Source organism: Tupaia chinensis, unplaced genomic scaffold (genome assembly GCF_000334495.1).
Source record: "Tupaia chinensis unplaced genomic scaffold, TupChi_1.0 Scaffold000478_3, whole genome shotgun sequence".
Taxonomy (NCBI): Eukaryota; Metazoa; Chordata; class Mammalia; order Scandentia; family Tupaiidae; genus Tupaia; species Tupaia belangeri.
The window spans coordinates 4,519,059-4,543,196 of record NW_006159990.1 but is presented as its reverse complement, the minus strand read 5'-3'; the positions used below and the strand labels follow the sequence as shown (position 1 = coordinate 4,543,196).

The following is a 24,138-nucleotide window of genomic DNA, read 5'->3' as shown; positions in this document are numbered from 1 at the left end:
ATGCCCAAGATCCCGAGAGGAGAATGGAGGAGAAGGGATTGCGGCGTGACCATCCCCCCTGGGGGGTGATTTCTTACTTTCTGTCTCTCTGTCTCTGTCTGTCGAGCGCACGCGCCCTATAGCAAAAACCTCTCAAAAAAAAAAAAAACTTTCAAATGTTTTAACTACTGTAAAGTGTTTTGATACAAGAGTAAAAAATAATAGCTAACCACTCCTTAACTTTATGAGGTGACTTCAAACATTTGTGAAAATATGAATTAAAGTATAAATTTATTTTGGTTCTAAAAGTTTTGAGATGCGTGCATGGATTTTTCATAATGTGCATGTTCCATGAACATTTGAAGTCCTCTTCATTTGTACAACCTTGATTTTTAAGGTTCCCCAGAGGAATATTCTACGCACTCTCTTCAATGACTTTACTATCAGTAAATCAGGCAAATGCAAGGCCTACATAAAGTTTCAGGCCCAATTTATAGGCCATATGTCATAAACTGATGAGATGTGTGTGTACAGCACCTTGAAAGCCTCCTGGGCAGTCCAATGCACAGCTGTCCAAAGCCTTTTACCCCTTTTAAGAACGGAAATGAACAGTTCATCCCCAATGTCAGCCTCGAATAGCAGTTACTGCTAGGGAGCCAAAAGTAACCTCTCGCTTTGAATGGCATGCTTCTTTCAAATTAGCACTTTTATCATAAATTTGAAAGATGTTTAAAGTGATATAAATTGAAGAGTAAAGGAAGAAAAATCATGAAGAAACGTATAATAGCCAAGCTATTCTTTATGTTTGCCATCTATGGGGATTCCGTAGTCAGGAAAAATGCATAAATATAAAGAATAAATAAGTAATCAAAAGTGACTGGTGGTGGTGTTTTACTGTATTTGGATGAAGGCACATTCACTCCCTGTGCATAGCTTCACAGAAATTCCTTAAACAACAGAAGGGTGAATTGCTGTTTTGTCCTCAGATCCACAATTCAACCTCTCATCTTTCTCCCATAGGAGACTGAACAAGAATGCTAGCGAAAGCTCCTCATGGATAAGGTTGCTCAATAATGTCAAAGGTTATCAGTGATTGAAAGCAAGGTTCTAGTGATCACACACCATTTCAGAAGGTCAGAATCACACGATCTTTCAGTAAGTGAATGTATTTACACACTAATTGAGCAAGGCTATAATAAAAGACTTTATTTATTATGTGGAATATAGATAATAAAGGAGTCATCTTTTCTGTAGGTAGTTCCTTTGCTAATACTACCCTTAGAAATAAATCTTTTACAAATTCACATCAGGTTGGACATTGTGCTACTATTTATGTAAGAAAAATTGTACGTGTCAAAAGAAGCATTTCTTCGAAAAGGGGCTGAAGTATGTGTATATATATTATATAGGTATATATTACATATACATACATATATATGCACATATATACATACAGTATATGAATATATATTATATATATACATATATGTGTGTGTGTACCCAAAATGTGCATATTAAAAAAAAAATCCAGATTTGTGAACAGCACATAGTATAATGACTATGTTATTGGACTCCTGCAGAGTTGATTCCAGTTTGATTCCCAGACCCAACTACTTAAAACTCACGCTGGGCATATGTGTGCGCATGGACAAACTCTTGAGAGGAGAATGGAGGACAAGGGATTGCGACGTAGCCATCACCACTATGGGGTGATTTCTTACTTTTTGTCTCTCTGTCCCTCTGGCAAGTGTGTGTGCTCTATAGTAAAAATCTCTCAAAACAAAAACAACAACAAAAAAACCCAGATGTGTATATGTATTCAGTAGATAATCAGGAGATTTCTGTCTTATTGAGCTGGCGGAAAAAAAAAAACTATTTCGATCTTTTTCTACATCAAATGATAGAGTGTCACATACAAGGCTGTTATTCTCCCCACTGATGTCAAACCTGCAATTCTCAAGTCAGACATATCTCAGAGAAAAAAGTAAATATCACAGGACTGAGAAAGCAGCAGCATCCTGGAGGCAAAGAAGTGGGTTCTCAGGGAACAACCTGCTCTGTTCATCATTTATATTCCTGGTGACATTGGAAGAATTGTTTTGTTGTGTAGTTTGCTTTTCCTCTGTCCCTAGTTCCTTGCCACCAGAAAAAAAATGGGAAAAAAAGGAAGAAAGAAGGGAGGAAAGAAGAAAAGAAGAGCAGAGAGGGAAGAAAGTGAGAAAGGGAGGAATAAAGTACGGAGGGCAGAGAGAGAGATTGAAAGAGAAAGGGAGGTATCTCATCAAACAACATAAAAACCCAGGACAGGAAGCCCAAGGATATTATCATGTTGTCAATAATCCCCACCAAAAACCCATGAGAGTAGAAATGTAAAAGATGTAGAGATCCATTTTCGGATGTAAAGAGAAGACTGGGACTTTAGTCATAGGTTATTCTACACAGCTCAGATGCATGAGGAAAACATGTTCTTCTCCTTCATTTCTCCTTTTTTTGTTTGTTTGTTTTGGTTTGGTTTCCTAATTCTTGCTTTTTTAAAAAGTGAATAATTTGAAGTAATTTAAGCAGATTTTAAGTATATGTATTGAAGTGTTCATTTCTGGCAAACGGGAAGAGCCAATGGAAAAGAAGAAATTGATAAAATACATTAACAGACAAAATAGTCTCCAGGTACCCAAAACTCATAAAGAACCACAGCAAGGAATATACTTACATGCCACATCATAGTCACTGAAATTCAGCTTTATTGCCAAATCAATATTCCAATAAATCATAGTTTCCTTATACTATGTTTGGCCGAAGTGGGCTTAAACTTCAAAGATGGATATTTCTAATTACTTAAAATTTCCTGGAAGTGTCATCTACATCTGAATACTAAATAGCAATGAAAAAGAAAAATAGATCACTTAATGCTTTCCTTAAAAAACAAACAAACAAACAAACAAACAAAAAAAAAAAAAAAACAGAAGGGCCAGCAGTTAGCGTAATGGCTATCTCGTTAAAACCTCTCCAAAAAACCAAACAAACAAATAAACAAACAAAAAAACCCTTTGCTACACGATAGTGCACTGGCCAAAGAGATAGGCAGGAAGAGAAAGAGAAAGTGAGAAAATATTTCTCTCGGAGGATAGCCATGCTGCAGTTACCTCTCCTCCATTCTTCTCTCAGTACGTTGGGCATGCACCCATATGCACCCAGTGCATTTTCCACACTGTGGTCTGGGACTCAGTTGGTGCAATCAGTCATGTGGGACCCATTAGCCTTAACCACCGTGCCAACTGGGTGGCCCTTTATTGTGTTTTGCTTTTTTTTTTTTTAATTTTGTTTTGTTTTGAGAGGTTTTTGGTATACAGTGCGCACACTCGCCTGAAAGACAGAGAGAGACAGAGAGACAGAAAGCGAGAAATCACTCCCGGGGAGGATGGCCATGCCATAGTCAGTTCTCCTCCATTCTCCTCTAGGGATCTTGAGCATGCGCACACATGTGCCCAGCATGAGTTTAAGCCACCGAGTCCAGGACTTGAACCACGGTTGACTACATGGGAATCCAGCGATATAGCCATTACGCCAACTGCTAGTCCCTGGCCCTTTATTGTTTAATAGTGGTGGACATAGGACAACTCCTGAAGTCCTAAACAACTACAGATTGTTGTCTTTTAGGAAACTTTCAATGTTCTTTCCATAAAATCATCCTCTTCTAACCTTGTTTTATCTTCAAAATAAAATGTAAATAGTGTAATAAAGGGAAAAGCTATGTCTTCATTAGACAAGTAAAGAATATTATGTCTATGCTATAATTATATGTTTAATATAGACATATTCATGTATATAGAGTTAAATTTGATGTAAAATCAAATTAAGAATTAAATTTCATATACACACATGTACACATAAGGTATCATAAGGTGCCAACATTTACCATACAATTTAATATTTCAAAATGAATGGAAATAAAATATAACTTGAATACTTAGCATCATTTTTAAAAAGTATAATAATATTTGGGCTGGCAGGTGGTGTGGTGGTTAATGGCACTGGACTCCCACATGGCTGACTGTGGTTCAAGTCCTGGACCTGGCAGCTTGCTTTCTCACTTTCCATCTTTCTGTCTCTCATACTGTCCTTCTCTGGTCAAATTAAAATAAATATACAAATAAATAAATAAAGCTAAATAAAATAATTCTAAAAAAAGTATAACAATATAAAAGCTGGCACCTAAGTAAGTTTTTACTTTTTTAGTGAGATAGTACTTAAGAATTCAAAGTTAACTTTTAGAAATTAATCATATTTAATATACCTTTTATTAATTTCTGAAATTTTCTGAACTGTGACATTTTTGCCCAAAAGCTGGGTAACTGTCAACCTTATTCATTTAAAGAATATTCAATAGTTTATTTTCCTTTTGTAGTCCTAATTATTGAAAGAACTTTATATTGTACGAAAGAAGTCAGTGTTAGTCATGTATAATAATCAGCATTATTTTGCAATTGTTCCAAGATGGCATTTTGTCACACCTAGATTTATAGCACCAATATCCAAATTTCCATTTCTAGGGTATTATAGCAACATCAACGCACAACTCTAAAAGGTTTTTATTTTATAAAATATTTTTTCATCTTTTGCTTTATGTAATACTAAGATTTATAGTAAGAAAGAGAGACTGCATTACTTTCTTAAAGTCAAAAGGAACTTATTCAACTTGGGATTCAAACATTCTGATTCTAAATACAATATCCAACTTGTCTGATATGTCTTTTAGGTCAAACTTTCTCTAGATACACTATTATATAGAAACTGATTTTATTTTGATGTAGAAAAATAATCTTCTCAGCTCTACATACATATTGACTATGTAACTACCCAAGCAAGAAATACTTTTGACAACACATTGGAAAATCTATGTCTAAAAATATGTATGCGAGTAAAGCAAATAACTCAGGGAATGTTTCTGATTAACAAATCATTCCTAAATTCTAAGTTAGGCCCCATTGATTCACTACATGATGTTGCACAAATAATCTCTCTTATTTAAGCCTCAATTCTTTTATCTGTACACATTAGATTAATTATATTTGTTCTACTTCAATTCAAAATGGTGTTACAGGGAACAATAACAATTACAGAAAAATATAAACGGTAATGATTCAGAGGTTCCAAAAATAACTAAATATAGCGACAGATGTTAAAAAGCCATGAACTCGTGATTTGGCTATATCTGCCTAATTATTAGTGGAAGTATATGGTAATATTATGTTTATAAAGGAAACAATTTCTTTAAAAATGTATAGTATAGGGCCAGTTGCTGGTGTAGTGGTGAAGGCAGCTTGCCACATGGCTGATTGTGTGGCTTGAGTCTTGAACCGAGTGACTTGAAAAACATGCTGGATGTCTGTGCACTGTACTCAAAACCCCGAAAGGCAAAATGGAGAAGAAACTGCAGCCTGTACATTCCCATGGGGGGTGCTTTCTCACTTTTTCTCTCTCTCTCTGGTGAGTGCAGGTCCTCTCTAGCAAATTTTTGAAAACTACAATATAAATTCATTCATATTCACATAACATGATACACACATATCTGTGTGTATATGTGTATATGTATGTGTGTATATACATATTTTACTGAGGAACCCACAAAGTGAATCATTCAATAATAAAACTTAATGGTCCATTTTAATTCTGATTTAACCTATCAGGCAGTTTGTAAACAAATACATAGTGAAAACATTATAAAATTAAAACATTACATCTCCATTTTAGAAATATTATCAATAATAAGATGTTCTTAGAATAAAACCACTGTAAAAAATTGAAGATTGATTTCTAAGTGACAAGAGAAACTAATATTTAGATAAAGAAGTGCCACATAATTTTTTATAAAAATGGTAAAGCTTTAGGGACTCATATTTATATATTACATTAAAATGTGTTTAGTTAATTTCATAAAAAAGGGTCAAATTAAAGCTATACATTCTGACATTAAAAAATGAAGTTAGATGTTAGCTGTATAAAGTTTGGTTTGATGGTATATTTATTAAGGCAATCCATAGAAATCTTGTGGAGATAGAGATAGGAGTTAGTGAGAAAAGTCAGGCCTAAAGGCAGATAATTATAGAGTTATTTGAAGGTGATAGAATGAGTTGGAAAAGGATTTGTCTTTTTCTCAGTATCATCAGTTCAAATTTTCCAAAAATGTCTTACTTTGTAAGGACAGCCTATTTAGTATACTAAAGATTGAACTGCCATCCCATTTGCATATCAGATAGCCTATTGTTTAAAATAATGCCAGATATTTACTTTCAAACAGTATATCTGTATACTCTATATTTTACTTTGATTTTCAAGGAACTCCCAGAATTTTTTGAAAAGTCTGTCCCCAGAAGTAAAACTCTCTATTTACTAAACCTTCTAAACCTGAAAATCAAAAACCACTTTTATATTTTTACACCAGATTATAAAACGAGACTATAACAAAAATGTAATCTTTTCACGTGTGTGTGTGTGTGAACTAAACAAGTAAGATCACTGACATTTAATAATAATGTGTGTGAAATTAAGGAATAAAAATATCAAAATGAAAATTTAGAGGTAATATAAGAAATGTAGTATCTTTCAATTTAGAATGAAGTTACAGAGATAAACTATGAGTAAATATAAGGTAGATGTAAATTATAAATGCTTCCAATTTTCATCTAAACATCTTTAACCTAAATATTCAATTCATACAAACCTTAAATCCTGAACTAAATGAACATGCTGAAGTTTAGGTGGCATCGTTAGCAAACTTACATCAGCCAACTGATGCAGATGTTAGCTACAGTAAATAATTTAGCATGTACTCCTCCCATATACAAGATGACATGCAGATTGGCTACACCCAAAGTGAAGGATGCCTCCATTTTAATAGTTTTCATGGTTACATAATTGGTAGATTTCTTAGACTGTGTAAATATATTTACGATCTAAATGAAAAACTTCTCAGGCACAGTTCCAGTATATGGAAGGCCTCAGATCTCTTTCAGAGTGTGCCTGGTGAAAAAGTCCCAAGACCCATTCAAGCACACATAATTCAGGAGGTCTGCCTGCCAGCAATAAAGGCCGAAATTGGATACTTGGTGAGATTAATTACCTAGATAGGGCTTGATAATGCAAGTCAAATGGGAATGTAATTAAAGTGCACCTTCCATGAAAATTATTCATTGCTGATGGATCATATGACAGATAAATCAAAAGCTATTTTTAAAAAGTCTACAGGTTAACTTGAAGCAGTTCTTTCCTCTTTTTAAAACTCTGTAATCACAGGTATGGAATTCACTCTTGCTGTCCTATCCTGATCATGATTCCATAAGGCGAAAACAGAGACTGTAATGTGGACACAGGAGCCAATAGAACAACCGCTGGGATCATGGTTACAAATAAAAGGTCAACTAGACTGGAACCAGTTGGCTGGCAGCTTTCATAAGAGAATATCACTCTATACTCATACTATGATGGGAATTACAGCCATAAAAGAAGGCAAGTGATGAATTAATAAGTTGACTCATCCCCAGGGTGCAATTCTTACAGATGAAAGGCATGCTGGGGTAATCAAACAGAGTTATAAATTAGATAAATTGAATGGAACAAGAAGTATTTTATATCATCATTATTAAATAAAGTCTTCCTAGATGTGCTGTTAATTCTTTACTGTCAATACATTTATTTACAGTCTAAGAACAATAAAAACAGTATTTTATAACAACAGTAGAGTAATTTTAGTTACCCAGAGGGATACTAAATCTCATTCCCATGTTGAGTTCTTTTACATATGTTTATTACACACGTAAGAGCAGACAGATGAAACAAAATGTCCAATTAAATGACAGTTATTGGAAAACTTGGCTTTATATATTGCCTGCTCTAACTAATGAACACATCATGCTTTCATTGGCTTGGATGAAGAAAAAAGATATTTTTTTTGGTCTGAAGGAACAAGCTTAATGCTGAATGGAAAAACAATGTTATCTAGTAGACAGCAAATGGAATTCAAAAACAAGATTACTGTAAGAAAAAAAAAATAACCTTAGCAGAAAAGTTTAAAATATTTTGTTCTTTGAAAACATTAAAATACTGTTGATTTATCATTACACACAAAAAATTGTGTGATGTTTCCCAAAATTAATGCTTTTTAATTTAAACTTCAAAAAAGAAAGTTTGAATTAAAATCTGTCAACAATCTATCCATTGAAAAATCACATAAAAACCCTTTAAATTAAAAGATAATTGAAATAATAAAAATGTATTTCTCACTCTCACCTGTAGACAATTAAAAGCCCAAATGTAAATGTTTTAACCTAGCTCTAATAAAGAAATATGTCTAAAGCTTTTAAAAACAAAAATCAATTTTACATAGCAGTTCTTTCCACATGGTTTAAAGTCCAGATTCAAGAGCATTCATATACATAAACGCATGATGCAGATTTTAAATTAATAAGTTTGATGCACAAAGATTGTATTTAATACACAGAGTTTGTGTTTGAAGTACTATAAATACATGTATAAAAACACATCTGTCAGAGAATTATCTGTTTATAGTTCTCAATTCCTAAAGGTTACAGATTAAAATTGAAAACAGACATAGCAAACACCCAATGCATTTTATCAGAAGACACTGACTGCTCTTTACGTTCTCAGCAGGTTCCAGTTAGTAACTTAATCCCAACCAAACTATAAAGCAAACTGTTCATGATTTGTCAGATTAGTTGATGCTGGTCCAGAAAAAAATAGTCTGAAAAAAGAGTCACCAGGACACTATAATTAAGATGCATTCATCCATTTCATCCCCAGATTGGAGAAAATAATGAAACATCAAAGTAGCCAGACAGCAGTCTAAAAGGAGGTCAGTTAGTATCCTTTCAAACATAACACCAGTATTTAATGCAGCAGGTGCACCACAAGTGACATATAGATTATATGAATATCCAAGGCTTGCTGAAATAGCATTCTGGCTTTCTTTGTTCATGTAATTTTTAAAGATAAAGGAAATGTGACTGAAAATAAAAAAACAAAGATATATCAGCAGTGTTAACAAATAATGAAAATAGCAAAAATAAAAGTTTCAAATTTTTCGGTGGTTCTTCTATTTTCCTAAGCACATGATATGGTGCATAAATTAAACCGCTTGTGGAAAAGAAGAAAAAAGACTTGGGACAGAACAATGTGAAAACAAAAAGCGTGACATAAACTATAACTTCCTAATTATATATAAATATATATACACATATGTGTGTATGTGATTATAACTAGTAACAGACCTAGTCTATGAGAGGTGTGCAACCACTCATTCGATTTTATAGCCTTTACTATACAATTATAATTAATATATGAAATGAGAGATGGCTTAAATGCAGTTTATCTGTAGAGAATTAACATCTTTCCTTTCATGACCTCTATTACTGACATTATCAAGTCTCAAGAATGAAATTTATGTGAGGCTAAATTTGGGTTCTTAGTGATGTCAGGAATGTAAGAAAACAGGATGAGATGTCAAAACAAGGAGAAAAAAGGTTATGATAATGTATTAGAAAAGAGCAAAGGCAGTAATTTTTTCCTAACAAAATTCAGACTCATTCTCTGTCTTAAAGTCTTTTACTAGTTTGATAAATGTTGTATGAAATCAGCATAAAAAGTAATCTATTACAATTCAGTTCAGCTGACACTGAGCACTTACACCACATATGCCATAGCATTAGGCTTTGTTTTCAACCGTGGAAAATATGATGATGATATTTTCTACCTCAAGTTGTCTAGTAAAACTGTTTCTCATGGCTACAAATGATCAGATCTAATGGACTTTCTATCTTCATTGGATTGACCTCTTGTGACATTTGACTCTACAACTGACTGACTGAAAACTTTATTTGACTCTGGCTACTGTGACAACCCTCTTAGCCAACTAAGCTGACCACTCTTTTTCGGCCTTCATCACATGCTTTGGATATTCTGCCAGCTCGTAGATGGTTGGTATTCCTCAACATTTTTCTGTCAAAGTTTTGCATTGTAGGTCCAATTTCTTTTCTGAGGAAGGCTAATTTTTTGGAACACTGTCTATATGGTTATAATTCCTGAATTTAACATTTGAGTCTTACAACCATCCTAACATCCTACACTTTTTTCAAAATGTGTATGTGCTGATAAAATATATATAAAGTATGTATTACTGTCACATCTATACAGATAAATTCATCATATTGCTTATGGTATAGCCTGATGAAACTAGATGTAAGGGTGCTGTATTTGTGTATTAGCAACATCTGACTAACATAAGGGTAGTATGGCCTAACCAATGTCTGCTTTTATCATCATATATAATTAATTGACAATATGAATGCTACGTTCAGACAATGTTCTGCATCTTTCTATGTGATGAAGTTAATGACCACATAGTATTAAAAATTGGGACACTAATTATCTGATGTCAACATGCTATGGATAATTAAGAACTGTGTGCTGGAAATCTATGCTAATTATTTTTCACAAGTCTCCTGTAGTCCCTGAGTCTTGAACAAGGCAAGCAGTTACAGGTCTATATGTACATCTCTGCCATGAATCTTGTCACAGAAGATACATCATCTGTTCTACTTTGTCCCTGATTAATTTTGTGGGTTGCAGTAATTATCTCTCCTTTTGCGATTGACATCTTTGTAAATGAAGTACAGGACGTTTGGATAATTTTTCTGGGTTTTTACCTCCTCATCGATCCTTGTTCATTGTTTACAACAGTACAAAGGGAACCCAAGTCATAAAAACAGTTGAAAGTGAAACAAGTAACAGTCAAGCTTTTGCAGTTGTAATCAACAGATCTGAAAAGCAAGATCTTGATAGTGTTCTCTCCTTTACCCTATTACTTGAATCAGTTGGTTAAAACCGTTAATGATTCTCGTGGATCAATGTCTGTTCCCTGTAGCTCTAATTTACTGCGTTGGTGGATTAGTACAGATGTTTTTTTGGATAGCTTTGCATCATTCCACCAGATTGCTTGTCTGAAACAAATTTGCTTCAATTCATCATCAGCAAACCAAGTAATAACATAATCAACATTTACTGTCTTTAACATTGGTACTGAAACGAGGACAACTCAATGTTTGCCACTGTAAAGATCATCCACCTTTTTCGAGGATATGTTTCTTAGTCGATTCATGTTTTGAAATGTGTGTGTAGGGGAGCAGAGCACAGGAATTGGTACTGGAGGGAAAACCTGAATATGCACTTCAAGTGTATGGGCCAAGGTTTCTATTATTATTATCATCATCGTTACCAATTCACATAATGCATATTCATCTATACATGAATAATGGATGAAATTACCATGAACTGGTTTTTCATTCTCTGAAAGGCAGCTTATTGATTTCTTGCTGTTAAATGGAATTTTTCTGAAACTGTGTCTTTCTCCACAGTGCCAATGCTTTAATAACACTTAGAGCAATTGGTGTGATAGCTTGTTATGTAAGAACTAATTAACAACTCACAGCTCAAAACCTGTTTGGATAGTGAAACCAAATAAATCAGGTAACTGGTTTTGGTCAACAAATGATTAACTATAAATTACTCCTTGATTCAATTCATAGTGAAAATAATTAAAATGTATTCATTTGTAGTCTCAGTATTGTAATACTACTATGTAAAATATTTGTTATTTCGTAATTTATAACTTCTCCAAAAGGGGAAGTGGATTTCGTATAACCTAACGTTATACCCATAAAAATACTGTATGTTCTATTTAAGACCCTGTTGTTAACTTACTTTTTGTATTTTCCCCATAAAAGGAGAGAGTGGGTGGTCTTTTTAGTCATATTTTACTTAAAACAGATTTTCAATATCTCATAAAAATAAACTTCTTTATTTTAGAGGTAAAATTATTATTTCCTTATAAATATTATTTTAGTGGATGCATTATTCAGTGCCCTACCTCTCTATAAACTCAATAAACTGACAATAGTAAAATAAAATGTCTTCTATTAAGGGCAACACAGAAAAAAAAAAGACTTTACATAATTCTGTCATTATGTACTGTTCCATAATGACCTTCATGGACAGTTACTTTTTTTAATTTTTTTTTTTGACGGAAAGGCTTAAATTAAGCAAGTTACAAATTTAAGTTTCAAAGAAATAAAAAGTTATCTTAGTCAGCATGGGCTGCTGTAACAAAATACTGCACAAGCGGTGGCTTAAGGAAAAATATATTTTCTCACATTTCTGAGGCTAGGAGTTTCACGTTAGGGTCCACAGGCGTAAGTTTCTAGTGAGACCTCTTTCTCTGAATTATAGATGGCAACCTTTTTGTTTGTGATCAGATGATCTTTCCTTAGAGTATGAAACAGAAGTTGAGAAGACGAAGAGAGTTCTTCCAATGTCTCTTTTAAGGCTACTAATACTATCAGGTCAGGGTTCCAATTCTTGACTTCATTTAACCTAAGTTGCTTTCTTATAGTCCTTATCTCTAAATACAGTCACACTGGGGATAAGGCCATCAACATGAACACTTTAGAAGGACACAATTCCATTTTTATGCAAAGTAAATCTTGCTTCCTAGCCACTTAAATATTATTATTCACAAAATAATAAATTGGAGATCTGAGTTTAAGAAAATATAAAGAGGTGTTAAATTGAAATTATGAGATGCTACTTAAGACACCTTCTATTAGATTTCTTTCAAATGTCAACAAAGAACCCATCCATAGAACAATACGCATCTCCACTTAGCACTCTAAGTCCAACATAAGCGTAAATAGTTGATTACAAATATTTACAGTGTCAGAAAAGCATAGATTTTACAACTCCCAAAGATACTAAAACAGGTGAACAGAGAGCTGGGATGTGAAGGTAAAGGCGTGGAGATGAGAATACAGGTTACTTAGAGGTATTTGCTTATATATGTTTTACCTGAGGAAAGTCTTAGCATGCTATGTGTGATGTCTTCAACTATAACATGACTACAAAAGTACAAAAATATTAGAACTACAAAAATGTACAATTTCAAAGGCTACAGAAATATTAAAATTATATATGAAAATTTGGAGTCATATGTCTTAGAAACTAATGAGAAAATCTCCAATCTTGGTCTCTGCTCATGTGTCTACTATATTCATTGTCATATAAAAGACAGATGTTAATAATATTGCCGCAAATTTTCAAGTATGAAGAATTTTAAGAGTTTGATATTTTATATTAAGATTATACTTCTGTTCTAGATTTCTGTTTATATGCCAAGTTATGGTTGGAAACTCACTTAAAATTTTTCAATATATTTGTAGTTTCAAGTTACATGAAAATCACAGGTCCTATACTTGAATTCCTATCCTATATATTCATTGCATAATTTAAATAATACTATATCATTTGTACTAGAGTAATGCTTCTACATTAATCTAGATAATCTTACAAAGTCTATATTCATATTATAATATGTAAAAATTCATATATTTATTCAATAAATATTAACTAAGAACCTTCCTAGATTTGATGTTACAGGGGCTTAAGGATAGGAATAGAGGTAACACTAGTTTTTTTACAATGTGAAGTCCAACAGTAAAATTAATTTAACTAACATATGAAGAATATTATAAACACATGAGTTACTTACTGCAGGGCTATATCAAAAAAATGTAATTGTCTCTCAAACTTCCATTATAAGTTTGGAACATGAAGATATTGTGTGAATATATACAATTTTACATGTAAAATGATCAAAAGAACTCAATAAATCCTAGTTTTCATTATTAATGCAAATATGGTTACATTTCCCTTAATTAATATCGTAAAAATATCTAAAGAAACTTCTTTTTGTGTGTTTTAATTACTGATAGCCATTACAGAAAACATTTAAATATGTCTGTATGCCTATCTTAACATTTATGGTGTCACAAAAATACATAAATATTGAAGAATTAAATTCCACTAACAGTATAAAACTCTTTCTTGTTAAGCAAAGCATATAAATTACTAAAATGTCATACCCTGTGGCATGAATTAACATAACTAAGTCCTGCTCTTTCAGATACCTCACATTTATAATGACTAAAAACGTAATAGAAATGAGCATTTTGAATGATTTCTGTTAAAAGGACTTTATTCAATTTATTTTTCTACTTCAGATGGCGTAGGTGTGTGGAGAAATATGTTTTAACAACATTAACACTATTTCTGTAAAGTGGTTTTTCTTTTTTGAATTTGTATCTTTTTTTAACCTAGAGATGAAACAATTAGATTGGTTTCATCCTATAGAAATTGCTGCACATAGTATTACTTTATAAATGCTCTCAAACAAGAAAATATATTTTCTTAATATCATGTTTCTTAAAATATAAAACAAGCTTATAAATTCTTGAGAAGTACAAAAATATACAATGGAGTTCATTTATTTTATTTAAAGGACATATAACTTGATGTGTGCCCATTTTAAATCATTGAAAAGAGATGATGTGGGTTAATTTATGAAAGTCACAGCCACAGCTGAGTCACATTAATTCATGTGAGTAAAGCTATTTCTGTCAAATAAATGAAATGACTTTTGGTACTGTCTTTTTTGGGTATAATTTTGCTTATGTATACTGTTATATCATATGACTCTATGGCTATGTTTTATTTGAAACATTATATAAACATTACAAATCAAAGAAAAGGGAATAGAAAACAAATCTTTATTTTGGCTGAGAAATCAGATCTGGGCATTGAAAACCATGGTAAAATTAGTTAGATTTAAATATGCAGGACTATTTTAAAGAAAGGTCAAAATATATCACATGCAGCAGGCAAATACTATAGCTACCAATGCTATTTTCCAGAGATTATATTTGCTATTAATATCCTCAGGAGCTATTGCTTTTTAGTAGGTTCCATTTCACTTTTCGCTGACCGTTGACTCCATCTGCCAGTTCCCATGTAATGGATTATGGAGCTAAATTCTTTACAGCGGTAGTCTATGACAAGATTGCATAAGCAGTACCTGTGAGGTAAGTGGTGTATTTGATTGCAATAATTTGGAACATCACTATACAATTTACTCCTGTAACCTTTCTGAAGTCACACTGTAACCCTCAATTTGCTCCTAGTAAAATGGTTTCAGTACTTATCAACTACAAAAATTTACATAAAACTTTGATGGATAATGTATTTGAATGCCATGTAAACCATTTATATACAATAAAATGATAATGAGGTAAAGAAAAGAAACCTGGCCACCAATTTTTCTGATGTTTCTCATATTTTCAGAAAAGGTCTTCTTTATATATATTTTTTTATAAGAATTAAGGCTAAGCAGAAGAAATTTTTTTTTAGAAACACAAACTATAGTATGCCAAACATCAAAGGAACTCTGGAAGATACACAAAAGTTTAAATTAAACAACGGTCTTTATGTCACTTGCCTGTTCAAAAATAACCAGGTTCCCCCATGGTCTATTAGAAATATTATTTTATTTTCCAAGACCAGCAGTTGGTGTAATGGCTATGTAGTCGACTACGGTTTGAGTCCCGGACCCAGTGGCTTAAACTCATGCCAGGTGCATGTGTGTGTGTTCCCAAGATCCCAAGAGGAGAATGGAGGGGGAGGGGTTGCGGCATGGCCTCCCCCCCTGGGGGTGATTTCTCGCTTTCTGTCTTTCTGTCTCTCTCTCTGTCTTTCTGGTGAGCACATGTGCCCTATAGCAAAAATCTCTCCAAAAAGAAAAAAAAAAAGAAATACTATTTTCCTAAAAATTAACATAAAGTATAGAGACTTCCATGTAGACAACCGTGGTTGGAGTCCCAGACCCAGTGGCTTAAACTCATGCTGGACACGTGTGCGTGCATGCCCAAGATCCCAAGAGAAGAGAGGAGAAGGGATTGTGGCATGGCCATCCCCGCTAGGGGGTGATTTCTTGCTTTCTGTCTTTCTGTCTCTGTCTTTCTGGCGAGTGCACGTGCCCTATAGCAAAAACTTCTCCAAAAAAATAAAATAAAATAATAAGGCATATATCATGCCAGGTAAAATCTCTTTACAATCTAAATGAAGTATTGCAATTAAATGTGTAAATAATAATTAAAATTAATAAATAAAAAATTTAAAAAACACCCTCACTAGACCTTCTCACAATCTGTATTCATCCATTTTAAACCATTTTCTAAACATACCCTGAACTTTGCCCTTCTCATTCTTTCGCATGACTTAACTATCTGCAATGGATCAATCTTATAATGCGCTGTCCACATTCACCTTAGTGAAAAACTAAAATTATTTTCCCAGCTGCTGTAATAACTATAAGAAAACAGATCTCATTTCCCTACCTCCTTTACAATTTTCTTTTCTGAAAAATAATACCTTGCTTCTGTTTAGGGAAACCTACAGCTAATGTCTGGACAGCACAGAGGTATTAAACTCTTTTGGGAAAACCTAAAGGTTCATTAGAGGTAAAGAGCTCCTCATGGAGTTGGCTGAGGAGTCTAGAGAGACACATACACATAGATCATCTTCCCCTCTGTTTAGTCTTACTTCCTTCCCTTCTCTTCTGAAGGGATTGATCCCAAGTGCTCTTCCTAACAAAATCCCTGCACAATAACCTCCATTTAGGGGTGTGCTTTTTGGAGAGCCCAAGTAAGGAAACCCACATCCTCTTCCAAGAAATCTTAACTTTCATTCATACTCCCACCCAGTGCCCCCCCAGAGCACTACAATGGTTATCAATGCCATTAACATTATATGGACACATAATACTAAACCATTAATAATTTTCAGCAGTGATACAGTTCATATTATTTTGTCCATTTAATTATGGATATAAGATTTTTCTCTTAGTCGTCTTCTATCCTAGGCCTCTCTGCTGCCTAAAGGGACTATTGAGTCACAATGACTCAGCTTTCATGAAAGTTTTACATTTTAAAAGTACCAAAAATAAGTTATATGTTCAACAAATAGCAATTGTTGTTGTTGTTATTATTTATATAATTTTTGTAGACACATACTTTTTAATTCTAATAAGTGTAACTGGTATTAAGCTAGAAGCTCAGTCAAAAAGTCAAAAAGTATGATACATTTCAGGAGAAAATTCAAGTTCAAAGGAGTGAAGTAACTTTTCTAAAATCATGTAATTATGTCATCTAACTTCAACTCATCTTTTCATTAATCTCGCAATGCTTTCATTCTTATACAGTGATAGAATTTTTCTTGAATATGACTACTTTTTTCTACTTGCCTTAATTCCACAACATTCTTTTTATTGCAGAGGAACTAAGTTAGATGATGTTGACATAGATAAAATGGCATAGTTCTTGACCTGAAGGATGGCTGCTATGTCCCATTGATCCTTCAGGGGGAAATTCACATGTTATAATTTTATATTGTCTTTCTTTGGTAAAGCTAAAAAATGTTTAAATAAGCACAGAGTGAAGGATGGCATAAGGAGAGAGAGTAATTTTCAGGTAATCTGTTTTATTACCTTCTGTCCTTCTGTAGACCATTTTTGTGCTACTGTGGTAAGGGGAAGTAAAATGGAGCAATTATAATGTTTCCATTGAGGGAGGGGATGTGGTCCTCTTGAGAGCCGAGGCTATGATTTGTCCTCCACCTTAAAAACCATATCTATTTTGAAATTCTAGATTGACTGCCATCCTTTCTGCAAGAACTCCTTTTTTTCCACAGATAGAATGAGTCATTCTTCAGTGTTTCCATATTTTGTTCCTAATGCTGTCAGCATGTATTACATTAAAGTCAAGTGTCCTATTGTTAGATGTCTTAATATAACTAAACAAGTATCTGCTACACCATGGACTTGTGAGGAAAAGACCATCCTTTATCAGCGTAACCTTCGATCTCCCATGGTGCTTGACACACACTTGACACTTAGTACAAATGACTGAATTAAGATTCTAAAAGTAGTATTCAAATAGTTAGTGCTTAAAAATACTTAAGTTATTATTGAGACTATATTTAATAAAGTCTTCCAATTTTAGGAAGAATGAGGATTATAACTATAAACTAAATGCATATTCTTTCCCAATCACTTGCATATTTTGAAAAATCTCCAATATATATAAGCTTGATCTCTATGATTTTAGCGGTAATAGGTCAATATAATTCCTAACAACCACCCCCAAAATAAAAATAATGTATATTTAAGCCATCTCATGTATGTTTTATATTTGTGGTAAGAAAATACAAAGAGTATGGAAAGATCGCTAGTTATATATCATTTACGGAAGTATTATCTTAAAGCTAAAATTATTGGTTTAAACAAGAACTCAGGTTTGGAACTGGTAGATCGAGTAATGGTTATGTTGCTGGACTCCTGCATAGTCGACTGCAGTTTGAGATTCAGACAGAGTGCCTTGAAACTAAAACCAGGTACGTGTGTGTGCATACCCAAAATCTCGAGAGGAAAATGGAGGAGAAGGGATTGCAGCATGGCCATCCCATCTAAAGGTGATATCTCGCTTTCTGTCTCTCTCTCTCAGTGAGCACATGCGTCCCATAGTGAAGATCTCTAAAAGAAACAAACAAATAAACAAACAAAAAGCACACAAAGAACTCAGTCTTAAGCTAATTTCTGGCAAATAATAGTCATATTTTTTTACAGACCATACAGAATTAACTTCTTCCTCCTTCAATATTATAAAATATAATTGCTAATTCTTAATTCCCAGTATTTTCCCTCATATTGTAACAGATTAAGTTGCTAGTGTATTTGGCCATGGCAAATTTTCAAAGACTTACATAAAATACTGACTTTGCCATTTATTTTGCTGTTGACTGAACTAGAATTTTTATAAGAATAGAGCATTTTTAAGTTTTTTCCTATCGTCCTCTTTTTTTAATACGGTTATACAACAGGAAGGTATAGGAAGGTATGTTATTTTTAATCCCCATTTGTATTCATATAGAACTTTTATGATCTACTTCAAAAGCATGTAATTCATAGGACCAGACTAGGAGCAGGAAACGAGGTCCCTTAACCCAATGTCTCTACTCCTCCCCTGGGTAAGGGCAAGGGGTTCAATGCACTGCCACTCTCATACACTGCTGTAAGGACTTCAGCTGCAGATTCCAAACTTAACGGAAAAGGAACTACAAAGTTAACATGGTACTTTCCAAACATTGGCTGATTACTTTCCATCCTTACTCTCTATCGTTTTCCAGATACATACAAATTCTCATAATAAAACTTTATATCCTAGGCTTTGATGGACTGCAGTTGAGGAGAACTTACCAAATATTCATATGTAAATTAATAAAGTGATTGTAGTATAAACTATACTGGCAGCGATACTGTCTGGTTAATGAAAAATGAGAATCTCAAGGATTATTGCAGGTTTGTATGGATAGCTATGAACTTAGGTGTTTAACCAACCCCTTCCCTTCCAGAAAAAAAAGCAAAAATGCTCGAAACAAATGCAATAGAACAATGGTCTCTAACATATTCCAGATGTCTGTTAAAACATAAAATTTTGGTGGTTCCATAGTGCAGTGGCTAAGTGCATAGGGAGCTAGATTCCACATGATTGATAATGCCTGGGCTCTACTCTGAAGGCTTGAAAAATGCTGTATGTGTAGGCAGCAGTGCCCAAAATCCTGTAGTTCCTTTTCTGTTAATTTGATCAGAAAGAGACAGACAGAAAGATGGAAAGCAAGCCTCCAGGTCCAGACTTGAACCATGGTCAGCTATGTGGGAGTCTAGCATCATACTACCCTGTCACCTGCTAGCCCCCAAATCTAGGTATTTTTAAGCTTTATTATCATTTATTTTTAAAATAAACATTATATTTATTATTTTCTTAATTATTATTTTTATTGAGGTATAATTTATATACCATAAAATTCACTTATATTCAAGAAAAAACTAAAAGTTTGGCTTAACCAGAAGAAAATCAATACCCAAAGTTGTTTTATCTGGCTATTATGAGATATTTGATTCAGAAATGTATGACCTATTTAGTTTGTGTTGTATTAACTTGAACAATTCAACAACAGACCTTCAAAAAACAAGGAAAGAATCCCCAAAAGTGGCCTATTTGGGAACATTTATTGGTGATATCAGTTCTGTATCTTCAGATTGTATTAAAAAAAATTTAAAATGTCACTCATTCTTGAAATGAATAAAAATAAAACAAAGTTATCCTAGTTTAGTAGACCTAAGAGTTTCAATTAATGCTTACAAAAGATAGCCCTAATGTCAAAATCATAAGTTAAAACATTTCAAACCCACTCACTGTAAAGTTATGATGACAAATTTCAATATAAAGCAACACAAGTCAAAATACCTTGTGATGACAGCAATTTGTTTTTAAAAAGTTAATGGGAAGCAAGAAACCAGATGCATAGTTTTCATCAGGCAGATAAAGTTTTAAAAGGTAACATACTGTTAAAATTGCCATGGAAATAAAAAATAAATTAGTTTGCACCCAGGAATCTGAGATAATACTAGTTGATTTCAGACAGACAAATACCAAGAGGACCCTGTGATAAGCCTATTATGATGGTCATGCAACTTGGTACTCCAGTGAAGATTCAGTTTTACTACTGACAATAATGCAGCACTAGACTACCTTTACACCGCATCTTCCTTCAGCAGCAATAATTTTTCAAAATGTTGAAGAAATCCCCAATTCCAGACGCTTAGTTCAGTAATAAGATCTTTCTGAAATAAGTTTAGAAAGACTTCAATTTCTTGAAACTTCCTTCCTGAGGTGTACTTTCCAAAGCAAACTTACCACAACAAAGAATGACTGAGCTTGACATCTCAAATGCCATTAAGAAAATAAATAAAAACTGTTTCTGGGCTAAGCTACAAGTTCACAGTTATCATGGTTATGTAATATCTTTTGAAATCCTCATGATATCTCTCAAGTACTTATGGCAATATTATGGACATTGATCTTGTCGCAAATCTATGGACGAACTGAAAATATTCCCTCATGCAAATTTAAATGCAGACTTGCCATCTATTACAAAGATCATATTGAAGAATAAAAAAAAAATGGTTTAATGGTATGTGACACAGTGCTGTTCACTCTTTTTCCTTATTCCTAATTTTATCATGTAGATTTTAACCAAGAACTTACACTATACAAAAGTAAACATGTGAGCAATATCCTGCACCTAATCTTTACCCAATCCTTTCACTTTCCTCAAGATCTTTCAACAAAGTTGCTTATCCTAGAGTAGTCTTCACTTGTTACAATATCCTATTGTATCTCTCCTGCCAGATCTCTGGAGATGTTAATGAATATAGTAATGATTTAACCCATCACAGGAGAAATACCAAGGTACCAAAGGTATAAACAATCGAGAAGCTGGAAAAATCAACTTCTTTGTGGCAGTTAGTTAAATATTCAGTGTGACGCCTCACTTATGCAGTTACATTATTCATTCAGTGAAGACATACCTGCTTGACCAGTGGTGATACTGACAGCCGCAAAGAGCCTCTGGGATCGGCTTAAATCTGAAACTCCGTTTACAGCTTCCACTTCGAAAGTGTAATTAGCGTGGGCTAGCAGGTCCATGACTGTGACATAGTTATCCTCTAATCCAGTCTGCTGGGGCATGTATCCAATGTTACTCCCACAGGGAACACATTCACCCTGCTCCCAACTGCACCGCTTACATAATATCCGGTAGGTCACATCGTTTCTTCCCCCATTGTCTGCAGGAGGACTCCATTCCAAACTTACTGTGGTTTGGTTGATGTTGAAAATGAGGTTCTGTGGTGCAGATGGAGGCCCTTTGGAAACCAAATAAATAAGCAAATAAGCAAAAATAGAAAATAAAAAACATACAAATGCAGAGAACAAAAGAATCTATGTTGGGCATTATGCTAGTGGCTCAGGCCTGGCTGCATAGGTGCAGGTGGTAGGATGCTGCTGCACAAAACGGGAGCCATATGGAAAAGACCAGAGTTTGAATCCTGAGTTGACCTGATTGCAGTGTGGCAGGACTCTGTCATGGGACGTTGTCTATCTCTGGCTGAATAAGTAAGTATACTTTAAAACAAAACAAAACAAAACAAAAACCCACCTAGTACTCAAATACCAAAGAGAGAATGAATTGAAAAACTTTCATTCACAAACATTTCATTACCTTCACTAGAAAAGTTACAAAAAAGCCTCCTTGAATTTTCTTGGCAAAAGAACTTATTTATTTTCCACTTAATATGTCAAAATGAAAATAGTGTAACAACTGTCTGTACTTTTGTCACAGTCTTGAGTTATTTTTCTTCCAAGCAATTAAAGAGAAAAGTTAAAACACTTAAAAAAGAGTTGTGCAGTTGTTTAAAAATAGTTTGCCTTTTAGCCATATAACAGAGAATACATTTATTCATTTTTAATGTACTCAGAATGATTTATAGTAAGGTCTAGCTCTAGCTTTGGATGTGGGTCTCTCAAACATTCATTAATTGAAGCACCAAGATGTGAGATTTGCTCTATTTAGTGATGAAATTTTAATTCAGAAACCATTACTTTTTAATCACACTTCATATCCATGTACAGTCTAATAACTTTTTATTTATGATCCTATTAGAAACATGTGAAAAATGTTATTAAAATGCGTCTTAACTTTGTAGTTATGAAAATTATACTGAAATAGATATAGGATATATATTTTATATCATTATTTAACCTTATTTGCTCACAAGAAAATTCAAGAATAATTAAGAATAGATTCACGGTTATATTCATATCTATCTCAATGAGGTTACAATAACCAAATGAGTGGAAAGGATCTGAGAGACCTTTTAGATTTCATGTCATAGACTCACTTGTGCACGCAACATACGGTGGGTCAGATGGAGCCCTATAATACCCATCTTCACATTCACATCTTGAGGAGCCTTCTTTATCAGAAAAACTGTGAGTTGGACAACGAGAGCACTGAAGATCTTGAGAGGAAGATTTGTAGAACCCACGACCACAGGCTGGATAAACAAAAGAATACAAAAATAGAAACATGAGAGCAAACAGACCTTTAAAAAATTCTAGTAAAATTTACCAAAAAATAAAATAGTAAACTTTATTTGTGAAAAGCAAGATCTTTGAGATAAACTATTTGTTTTATTGTATATATTGTAAATATGTTGTTATAATACTATATTTTAAAACAAAATAATGACAAAAATAATAGGACAATTTGCACCTATAATTGGCATCATTCCAAAGTCTGGAGTTCAAAATTGAATGTGAGCATAATTTATTTAGACAAAATTTTAAGATATTTAAGGTGCATATTGAATTCAATTTTAACTTTGATTTTGACATAATTAACTTGCTTATTGGTTTACATTAGCACACTTCATAGTTATGCTTTCTTATTCTAATGTAGCTAGAAATTAACATTTATGTGTTATTTTGGTTCAGGTTGAAAAATACTAATATATTTTTAACTATCAGACTACTAATAGTAAAGACATAAAAATTTTACTTTAAAAAAATGATACAAATACATCCCTAAAAACTTTACATAAACTAGAAGACATAAGTTTAATCCATCTAAGTTATAAGAGAAGCTTCTTTTCATTAGGTGAATTTTCCTGATACTAAAATTCACGAGATCTTATGAATAGGAGATAGCACCCTCACCAGAAACAAGCAAAAAGCCACCAACTGTTAATAGACCATGCCCTATTCCTCATGCTGGGAGAGGTCTAGGGTGCAGTCACAGTAACACAGCAACTGCTCTCGAAGTGACCAAAGATGTGCAGAGAGTATCTGTCAGCTCCTAATGAAGATGCTCTTATTAATTTTGATATTTCATTAAATTATGTAAGTATGTGCCATTTACTATCACCAGACATTTTACATAGTAATATTTAACTTCAAATAAAAATTTAGCAAGTTAAATTTTCATTATTTCAACAGGTTCTTTTTACTAATTGGCAGTATTATACATTGAATCTATTGAATAGATTCATGTACCCATCACACTTATTGAATGACTATTTAGCTTTGGCAACACATTTAATAAAAAAGAACAAATAATATCCACAAAGAAAGATTAGTGAATATTTAATATGAATTCAATTTTTGTTTCTACTTTGTTATTTGCAAGTTTAATATTCTTTACTTGGGCAGTATTCAGAAAAATAATTCTATTTTTTCTATTGAAGATGGGAAGCAGAAACAGTCCTATCTTATTTAGATGGCATGAACTTTAGGGAAAAAAGTGAGT

The 24,138-nt window shown here is 33.3% G+C and overlaps 1 protein-coding gene across 4 annotated transcripts in view; it reads right to left on the bottom strand.

Moving 5' to 3' along the window:
• EPHA7 (EPH receptor A7) overlaps positions 1-24,138 on the bottom strand; it is a 192,924-nt gene that overhangs the window by 101,633 nt on the left and 67,153 nt on the right. For all 4 annotated transcript variants that reach the window (XR_003550634.1, XR_003550635.1, XR_003550636.1 and 1 more), the window contains exons 4-5: positions 22,733-22,888; positions 21,362-21,697 (exon numbers count right to left, since the gene is read on the bottom strand). Coding sequence is in view for 1 of the 4 variants with exons in the window: in XM_006156112.3 (XP_006156174.1) it covers positions 21,362-21,697; positions 22,733-22,888 (492 nt within the window). In the remaining 3 variants the exon portion in view is untranslated. The remainder of the gene's footprint in view (positions 1-21,361; positions 21,698-22,732; positions 22,889-24,138) is intronic.